Source organism: Acanthamoeba castellanii (genome assembly GCF_000313135.1).
Source record: "Acanthamoeba castellanii str. Neff unplaced genomic scaffold scf7180000084758, whole genome shotgun sequence".
In the NCBI taxonomy this organism is placed as follows: Eukaryota; Discosea; order Longamoebia; family Acanthamoebidae; genus Acanthamoeba; species Acanthamoeba castellanii.
The window spans coordinates 1-9,582 of record NW_004457380.1 but is presented as its reverse complement, the minus strand read 5'-3'; the positions used below and the strand labels follow the sequence as shown (position 1 = coordinate 9,582).

The 9,582-nt window shown below is 55.5% G+C and overlaps 3 protein-coding genes and 1 pseudogene across 3 annotated transcripts in view; 3 read left to right on the top strand and 1 right to left on the bottom strand.

The window, feature by feature from the left end:
- ACA1_210240 (Ras subfamily protein) overlaps positions 1-872 on the top strand; it is a gene marked incomplete at both ends in the record, with an annotated part of 6,248 nt that extends 5,376 nt beyond the window's left edge. Inside the window, 4 exons of the mRNA XM_004336937.1 lie at positions 38-139; positions 216-365; positions 456-567; positions 751-872. Of these exons, the coding sequence (XP_004336985.1) occupies positions 38-139; positions 216-365; positions 456-567; positions 751-872 (486 nt within the window). The remainder of the gene's footprint in view (positions 1-37; positions 140-215; positions 366-455; positions 568-750) is intronic.
- A 731-nt stretch (positions 873-1,603) lies between these two features.
- On the top strand, positions 1,604-5,250 carry ACA1_210230 (potassium transporter subfamily protein; the record flags this gene model as incomplete). The annotated part of the gene is made up of 10 exons (XM_004336936.1): positions 1,604-2,168; positions 2,268-2,420; positions 2,495-2,739; positions 2,805-3,411; positions 3,479-3,716; positions 3,866-4,027; positions 4,101-4,272; positions 4,384-4,533; positions 4,649-4,743; positions 5,166-5,250. The coding sequence occupies 10 exons, from the start codon at positions 1,604-1,606 to the stop codon at positions 5,248-5,250; spliced, it is 2,472 nt and encodes an 823-aa protein (XP_004336984.1).
- Positions 5,251-6,058: 808 nt separating this feature from the next.
- On the bottom strand, positions 6,059-7,149 carry ACA1_210220 (annotated as a pseudogene).
- Positions 7,150-7,461: 312 nt separating this feature from the next.
- On the top strand, positions 7,462-9,576 carry ACA1_210210 (THO1 protein (nuclear matrix protein p84), putative; the record flags this gene model as incomplete). Its single annotated transcript, XM_004336935.1, has 8 exons — positions 7,462-7,494; positions 7,576-7,785; positions 7,964-8,363; positions 8,484-8,573; positions 8,677-8,834; positions 8,910-9,122; positions 9,211-9,327; positions 9,445-9,576. Coding segments are annotated over 8 exons (1,353 nt in total), but the record flags the coding sequence as incomplete, so codon positions are not given.
- Between the last annotated feature and the right edge of the window lie 6 nt (positions 9,577-9,582).

Sequence of the window (9,582 nt, the reverse complement as noted above, 5' to 3'; positions counted from 1 at the left end):
GGGTCCTGCTCTGTTCTTACGATCAATTGGCAAACAGGATTACGACCGGCTGCGGCCTCTCAGCTACCCACAAACGGACGTGTTCCTTGTGTGCTTCAGTCTCACCCATAGGGGCTCGTTTGAAAATGTCAGATCTAAGGTACACATACACCACCGCATCTTCCACGTTGCTGTTCGCTCAATGACGTTGTGTGTGTGTGGTTGCTTGTGGGCAGTGGGTGCCCGAGATTGCACACCATTGTCCTGGCACGCCGTTCATTCTTGCCGGCACCAAGCTCGACCTGCTGTCGGGCGAGAGTGAAAGCAGCGTGAGCACCCTCAAGGTGCTTGCTGACAAGAAGATGCCTCCTGTCTCCTTTGAAGAGGTGCCCTACGTCCCTCTCTTCTCCACCAGACATGCCTGGAGGTCATTCACGCTGTTTACTCACAGTACGACTGTGTGATGGGAACAACAGGGTACCAAGATGGCGCAGGAGCTGGGCGCCACTGGGTTCATCTCGTACTCATCGCTCACGCAAACCAACCTCAAGCTCCTTTTCGATGAGTGCATCAAGGCTGCACTCCGTGGTGGGCCTGGGCCTGCGCCGCAGGCTGGCAGGGGAGGTTGTATCATGAGCTAAAGGTGGTTCTTTCCGACAACCCTGAGCCAAGTGTGCCCAGCAACTGACCTCCGCCATCCCTCGCTGGGCGGTTGACCTTGCCGCCATCGCGGTCCACAGTCACCCCGGACTCCTCGCGGACTTGCTTGAGCGCCTGTGGCCGGCATGCCCTCGGTGCAGCACCTGCCCGACCTGGCCAAGGTGAAGAAGGCCGAGCAAGAAGACGAGAACGACCCCCTGCCCAATCTCGATTCGCTCCAGTTTGCCGGCTGAGAGCTCTTGGGGTGGCGAGTGAGATGATGGCCTCCCCCAACCTCTCCTTTTTGAATGACATACTTGCTTTTTGCAAGCCCGATCGAGCAGTTGATTGGTCCTCTCGTCGAAGAAACTACACCACTTTCCTTAAAGGTCACAACTCGTTCCAAGAGGTGATAGGAGAGGACAACGCCTGCGTGCTGATTACCTTTGTTTTGGACCAATCAGGCAAGGCGGAATTCCGTCAGGCTAGGATTGGCCGAGCACTCTGCCTTTTTTTTTCTGACCAATCGCTTGGTTGTTCAACTTCCAGAACGCTGACGGTTTCGGCAGTTTGGCATGGGTGCCTGCACAGGGCCAGACGTCGACTGACTGGCCCGCAAACCGCTGGCCCGGTCAGTTCAATACCTACCCTCAGCATCTTGAGGAGACAGAGAGAGGAGAGATGAGCAAGAATACGTACTCTGCCCCGGACCTGGATGACATCGAAGCGCCCCAGGCCCTGCAGCGCACCAAGAGTACCTCCTCTGCAACGGAAGACCAAAATCAACGAAGCAGCTGCAGCGATGAGTCGGTCGAGGAGGTGGACGAGAGGGTACTCCTCCTTCTTCGGTACATTTTGCTATCTGCAGGCTAAGACTTGAACATTTTGATCAAGCAGGAGATGAAGATGTTCGGGGAGGACAAAGATAGCGGGGAGGAGGAGGAACACGAGGACCCCAGCACAGTGGACTACTTGGACAAGGAAGATGATGACGACGACAACCCGAACAAGTACTTGCCCAACCCGGAGCCCAAGGTACTTGTTATCCCCTCAGCGGGTGAGCATTCGGCAATTCCTCCGACTTACACGCATTCAACACCGCCACACATGCCAGGGCTCCGTGGCCATGGCTCCGCTGCGATTCGCGTGGCTGACGGTGAGCACGATGGGCATCGTGTACGGCGATATCGGCACCAGCCCGCTCTACACGTGGGCCACGATCCTGTCCGACTTCGAGGACCACCCCTACGAGGAGGAGGACCTGATCGGGGCCATGTGCATCCTCGTCTACAGCCTCATGCTGATCGTGGCGATAAAGTACGCCATCTTCATCCTCATGGCCGACAACCGCGGAGAGGGCGGCATCTTCGCATTGACGTCGCTCGTCCCGCCGACGCGAAAGGACATCAAGACGAAGATGAGCAAGGAGATTCCACGCTACGAGGTGTGGATCAAGCGTATATGCGTGGCCCTGTCCATCATCGGAGCAGGCTTCATCTTCGGCGACGGCGCCATCACTCCAGCAGTTTCAGTCCTGTCCGCCATTGAGGGTACGTGTCTGTGGTGGCGCTGTGCTGTGCGAGCGTGTGTGTGTGCATTTGTGCTCCTCTTGATTCGTAGGAAGGAAGCTGATGTTGCCTTAACAACAGGCTTGGGCGTGGTCAACTCCGATGTGCCCAACTACGAGGTGATCATCGGCCTTACCATCTTATCGATTCTGTTCCTCAGCCAGCCTTTTGGCTCCGGCCAACTTGCCATCTTCCTCGGGCCGATCATGCTCGTCTGGTTCATGTTCATTGGAGGTAACACAGAGACCGTCTCCATGCCCATCACTATTCTTTCTCACTTGCGTGTGCGTGTGAGACACGTCCCATAGCGGTGGGCCTGTACAACATCATCGAGTACAACCCGGGCGTGATGCGGGCGTTCAACCCCTACTGGGGCTACCAGTTCTTCGCACGCAACGGGTTGATCGGCTATAAGGCACTCGGCGGCATCTGCCTCTGCTTCACCGGCGCCGAGGCCCTCTACGCCGACATGGGCCACTTTGGCAAGTGGCCGCTTCGTGCCGGTGTCTACTTCGTGGTCCTGCCCAGCGTCTCCTTGAGCTATTTTGGCCAGGTAATGTTAACCCTCAACCCTCCATGGTGAGGTGCTGATGTCGCCTTCTCCTTTTCTTTGTTCAGTTGGCCTATCTCCTCCGCTTCCCCAATGCGGCGAGCAGTCCATTCTTCGAGTCCGTGCCGTCGGAGGTGTTCTGGCCGGTGATGGTGGTGGCCACAATGGCGGCCATCATCGCCTCGCAGGCCATGATCAGCGGCACCTTTTCCCTCATCTCCCAGGGTATGGGCCTCGGCACGATCCCGCCCATGACCCTCACTCACACCAGCAAGCGAATGCACGGCCAGGTCTACGCCCCGGTGGGCAACTGGATCCTCATGGCCACCACGCTCGGTCTCATCCTGTTCTTCCAGAGCTCAAGCGCCCTGGCCGCAGCCTACGGCATCGCGGTGACGGGCACCCTGGCCATAACAACGCTCATCTTCATGGCCATGGTCGTGCTGCGGTGGAAGTGGAGCGCCTTCGTGGTCGTCCCCGTGTGCCTCTTCTTCTTCGCCATCGAGATGATCTACTTCAGCGCCAACATGACCAAGTTTCCCAACGGCGGCTGGGTGGCGTTGCTTCTCGCCGCGGCCACGATCATCTTCATGGGCTCGTGGAAACTGGGACAGTCTGACGTCAGCCGCACCATCGCCGCCAAGAGGCACAAGAAGACCATCCGCGATGTCATTCGTACGTGTGCCATCATCGCTCGAGTGATTGTCTCACTGTCCTCATCATCGATCGGCACCCACAACAGGGTGGGCGTCGGATCCGAACGTTCCACGCATCCCGTGCACGGGCGTTTTCCTGGGCGGAGGCGACGAAGACTGCGAAGGTGTGCCCAAGGCGGTACTGCAGCACATGAAGGTCCACCGTTACCTGCCCACCACGGTGATCCTGGTGGTGAGCAAGACCATCGACCTGCCTCAAGTCAGAAGTGAAGCGCGCCTGTCTTGCCGTGCCCTCTGCCCCGGCCTCATCAAGCTGACGGCTAGGTAACACTTCCCTACACCTTGCTCCTTCAAGAATGTAACTCACTCGAATCGTCATTATGTTGTTGTCTGTCTTGTGTGCACTCGTGGCATGTCATGTCGCATCTATTGTGTGCGTGCGCGTGTCGTGGATGGCATGTGTAATGCAACAGACGTGGATACATCGAGAGTCGCAGCGATGTGGGCGAGATGTTGCAGCAAGCTGAGGCCCAGGGCTTACTGAAGCCTGATCCGCAATCGCCTCACTACCACTACTTCATCGCCCGCCAGAGTCTGCAGCTGCGCGAGTCTCGCCGCGTGTGGTCTCGCATCAGGTACACTCCAGTTGTGCTCAGCATTTCCCTCTGATTTCTAACAATTGTGTGCGTCTGTGCCATTGACACACAGGTTGTCGATCTACAACTTCATGGTGATGAATGCGCGGCCTCCAGCGTGTCAATCCCTGATCATCCCCAAGCAGGGCTTGATCGAGTATCACTCCAGCCTCCTCATCAGCAAGCCTCTGCCCGGAGACAACCTCGTCAGTCGTTTCGTCAATCGAAAGCCGACTAACGGCAGCGTACCCATGTGACTAGCAGCCCAATGCAGTACTCCCTGGCTTTTGGGCCATTTTTTGCCAAGGACGGCGTCAAGAGCATTCTCTTTTGTGAATGAGTCTTGCTGCGTCAAGCTCAGCACCTTGTACACCATCTGTCATGTCAACAAGACGCAAGTTCCGCAATCAAAGGTCACAGGATTGGCCTGTGCCACCCTGCCTGGCAACACCACGTCCAGCCACATCAGCGGGCCCCTGCCCAACTCTGAGCTCAAGCTCATCCACGTGCCCCGACATGGTTCACCCCTTCTCAGCCTTCTGGTTGCATTCAAGTGGCCGCGCCTTCTGATTGGCACACATTGTGCCGCGTATCTAATCTATTTGGTCAATTGATCAATAGAATTACTTCCCCATGGACAAGCCCAACCCAAGCGGTGAGATCTGCTTCCACGGCCCTGCCGTGTTCTCTGGCTACTACTGCAACCTGGAGAAGATGTATGTGGCAACTGTGGCCATGATCTGCTCATGTCTTCCCATCCACAACATTATCATGACAGGAAGACCACTCTGTATGTTTAAATCCTTTTATATTTATTTCCATAAAAAAATAAAGGATTTAAACACGTCCTCATATGTCAGTCTTCCTCCTCTGAGACTGCTGCTATCGCTGTGGGGAACACCACTTCACCACCCGGCGGCCCACGAGCATTGACTTGGCATCCACTGGCGCTTACAAATTTTCATTTCCTCTGTGATGCAGTGCTCAAACAATGCTGTCAATATTCATGAATACCATGAATGCAGTGAACAACGTTGGCTGGTACGCCAAATACACAGGTAAGCAATCCACCTCCTCTACAGGGTGTGTGGTGTGTTCATGTTACACTCTACGGATGTGGGGTTCCATTTTCCAACAGTGGAGCTCAGAGGCTGGGTTGCATCTGGTTGATAGTGGAGTGCAGTGAGCTCTTGAAGCAGTATCTCTGCAAGCTTCTGGTATGACTTTGTCTCTATGATGAATCCTTTGGTGATCTTGCATGACAGGACTTGTTGGTTGGTTGATGTTGTTTTGTTGTGCTGGTGATGATGATTGGCTATCTATCTCTTTAGGAAATGGTCAAGGCTTGGAGATGGAGCCACAAGGGAGAGAGGGGTCCCTCATGTGCACCATCCTCTGTCACTGCCCCATCCTCATGGATGTCACACTCTGGTACCCCTCCATCTGGTGCTGCTTTGACCTGCTCATGCCTAGGCGTGCACTCTGTGTGGTGAATTAGTGACTATCTGTGGTTCATGGGTGAGTTGGCTTGCAAGTGGCTCAAGGACCACAAGATGCCACTCCATGCGCTTGACTTGTCTGAGTGCAACCAACTCAGCAATGCGCTCCTCGATCTCCTGCCTGTGTCTGCACATGCGTATGTCCCCCGCAGTTTATGGTGAGGCTAGGGTGGTGTATTCTGACCTCTTGGAGGTGGGGCTGTCATTAGGTGATTGACGTGGTCTTGGTCATGTGTGGCGTTGAGGGACTTCAGCTTCCTGGAGATGTCAGCCGACGACTTGGCCCTTGCACAAATTTCCATGGATATGTGCAAGGTACATTCTATATCGTGCTCACCGCGGTGCTGAGTGTTGAGCGTGTAGTACTCAGTTCTTGTGCGAATGAACGTGCGCACCAGGTGTTGATTGGTGGCAGTGTGGGTATCCCAGCCCTGACGACATTTGTGGGCAGCTGCCAAGGACTGACCTGCCTCTCGCTCAAGGTAAAGTAGACACACACACACACTCTCTCCTCTCTCTCTCTCTCTCTCTAGTAGAGGCGTCGCTCTTTGGCTGCGTCGGCTGGTGAGAGGGACAGCGAAACCGGCACAGGTAGCGCCAGTGGCACGTCGTTCGTTATCAAACCACCACTTCCGCCTGCGCCTGGTGGTTGTGGTGGTGGTACCATTATGAGCGCGGGCGTAACGTAATCCTAGGCGAAAAGGGACTAACGACGAAAAGTGGGTACCGGGCGGTGCGGGGGCGTGATGATGTTGTCCTCGGATATAAACCCTGTGAAAAGATTTCCTTGTTTTCTTTGTTTCTGTGTTGTTGGGGCGTAGGCGCGTGAGAAAGGTAAGGTGAGTCCCTCGTTCATAACCAGCCAGCCAGACTCGCGAGGGAAGAGAGTACCGAAGCCGCGAGCTGCTCCGGGTGCTTCGCGATGCTGTTGGGGACGTCTTGCGGCGCGCATCTCGCTTGTTTCGTTGCTGCTGTTCCTTTTGCTGGAAGCGCGGCATGTTAGGGTTGTCAACACACACACACACACACACACACACACACGACACGCACAATATAGGAGCACACGCGCATCCCCCTTCCCTCCTAATGGTGATGCTTTGGGGGAGTGGGGGGCGGGAGCTCGTACAAGCTTCTCTTTGAAGGCAGCGGTAACGCTTCGGGTGATGGGAGCGTTGTCGTTGAGCAGGCGCTGCGTGCGGGCAAGCTCCTTCTGCTCTTTCTTGCTGACCTTCCCCATGGGCTGCTGCACCAACACGGGCAGCTTCTTGGGCAGATTACCGTCCACTGCAGTCAACGCGCAAAAAGGCGCGCGTTTAGGTGAGAGAACCTCGCCAAAGGCAGGCGATGAGGGAGGGGAGGGGAGGCCGTACGCGGGACCCATTTGTAGAGCTTGAGGTCGCCGGCCTCGGCGGCCGTTGGCTCCTCGGGCAACAAGCTGAGTTCTTCACCACCACCGTTGTCGGCCTCAGCGTAATCCACCTCTTCCTCTCCTTCATCTTCATCTTCATCTTCATCTTCGTCATCGTCTTCACGATCGCCTTCGGGCCATGTCAGGTGGTTGGTCGTTGTGCCCATCCACCGCCCCGGCGAGTTCGGCCGTGAGGAGTGAGGCGTCGCCTTCATCCGCGCTCCCTAGCATTCCGCTGTCCTCGCCCATGAACTGGTTCAGCATTGCTTCCATATCCTCTGAAATGGCGGCAATGTTTGGAATGGGAATGCAGAGTCGCAGTTTAAAGATGAACGTACCCCCATCGCCAAAAGTGATCTCGCCTTGGGCCTCCCCCACAAAATCATCAGTCACTCGGTTCCATCGGGTGTGTTTGGCTTGATAAATGAAAAGGGAAAAGGAAGATGAATGAAATTGATCTGGAGAAAAGAGTTGATTCTGTTTCCTAATGGCCTTTGCCGCACATCATCTCGCGAAGTCAGTCGAAGATGAACTACGAGCAGACGAAACGGTTCTTGCTGGTACGTTGGTGAGCCAGTGCTCTTATTCGAATCGGACCCTTGCGCTCACTTTAAATTGATTGGTGTGTGGCACAAAATTAGACAAGCCTGCGTCGGGCGGATGCCTCGAATGACCTCGAGAAGGCCAAAACTGCCATCTTGGCCGACCTTAAGGAACTGCAGATCAAGAAGCAGAAGCCCGATCAATCCTCTGCCGCTGCGTCTGCATTAGCCCCAACAACTGCGGCTGCCACAGCGTCTTCGCATAGTACCGACCAAGATGTCAAGGACATTCTCGACTACGCTCTCCAGGTAGTCCTCGCTGAAGTCTGCGTACGTTCCTCCCTTCTCTCCCCCCCCCCGGTTTCATGTGCTTGTGCTGTTGTTTGCGGGTGGAAGAGCCAGGGAGCCCCCTCCAGTCAAGAGCGCCTCCAGGACGATACTTCCTCACCGCTCTCTTTTCTCCTCGTTTGGGTGGCACGATCGTCAGCAACGCCACGACAAGGGCGAGGGTTGCGGTGGCGGTAGCGAGATGGAAGTCGAGGGAACGCCTGCCGCAACAAGTCGCAAGTACGAAGACGTCGGGCTGCTGATCGATATCGCGCTGTGGCTTGGGCGCGAGAAGATGATCGAGTCTGCGGCACCTCTGGAGTTGGTACGCGATTTCTTCCTGTCCCATACGATCGAGGAATGCCAGCAGTTCTTTGCGCTGCTCGAAGATCGCGCCGATCAGCTCTCTCGCGCCATCGTCGGGGATACGCGCGCCAACAATACCCTCCTGCGAGCGCTCTCCGAGGTCCGTAAGCGGCTCTCCCGCACGAACGACCTCGTCTTTGCCGGTCGCATCCTCATGTTCATGGCCTACGCGTTCCCCCTCTCCGACAAGTCAGGTACGCCACGTGCCCTTTCGACTTGCGCAAATACCTTTGCCTCTCACTAAGCTGCTAGCGCGCATCTCCACCAATTCGTGTGTGTGCGTGCGTGCATGCGGTTTGTTCCTTGAACAACAGGCGTCAATCTCAAGGGTGAAGCGAATGTGGCCAACGTCACCACAATGGACAAGGAGCCCAGTCCAGCCCTCGAAGAAACCCCAGAAGACAGTACGTGTGGTGCTCTTCAAGATGCTTAGCTGTTGTTGTTGTTGTTGACTCTCAATTCTGCTCGAGTCGTTCTCATTCTTTTTACCTTTCCTTTTTTCATCAGAGTCGGAACCGCCAGTGGACTGGACATTCTATCAGATGTTCTGGGGGCTGCAGTCGTACTTTTTGAATCCTATCAAGGCCTTCGAAGCCTGGCAGGTCGTCACTGGTCACCTCAACTCTGTCCTTGACCTGTTCAAGCAATATCCCATCTCGGAAGAGGTGCCAACTTCCTTCCTACACTTTTGTTGTTCTCCAAAGAAGAAAAACCTCTCTCACTCCCACACTCTCACACAGGAGGCCAGCGCGGCGAGTTACAGCTACGCCAACCCGCCGGCGGCGAGTGAGTGCTATCTCACGAAGTATCTCACCTCCAGCCGACTCCTGCGCTTGCAGCTGCGCGACCCGTGGTTCCGACGCCACATCATGGTCCAGTTCCTGGTCTTCTTTCAGTCCCTCCGAGTCGTCAGCGAATCCTCCACCGTCGCTCAAAAGCTGACCGAGCAACAGGTACACTTACACTCGCTCTGTGTCGCTCTTGTCGACGCGCTGGCTTGGTGCAATTGCATTGACCCACCCCTCTTCCCTCTCCCTGCAGAAAAATGAGATTGCCGGTTTGACAAAGAAAACCAAAACCTCACTCTGGGAAACCCCGCCCAATGGGATGCACTTCACGAACACCATCTACGCCATCCTCAAGCGCGAAAACAATTGGGTATGTTTTTGCAGTTTGGGTCCCCAATTAGTGACTATGTTCTGCCTAACCCTTCTCGCATCAGTACAGCACTGACAGGACTACTTTGTCCTCATTTGGTTCGCTCGCTTTCTCTAGACGGATTGGAAGAAAGAAGGCTGCCCACCATTCGAAAAGCCCCCGGTAGCACCGCTGGAGCCAGCAGCTGTGCGGGCTGCGCGCGAAGTGCGTTTCAACAAAAAGAAGAAGGGCCTTGCTGCCCTCCTCGAAGGGTAC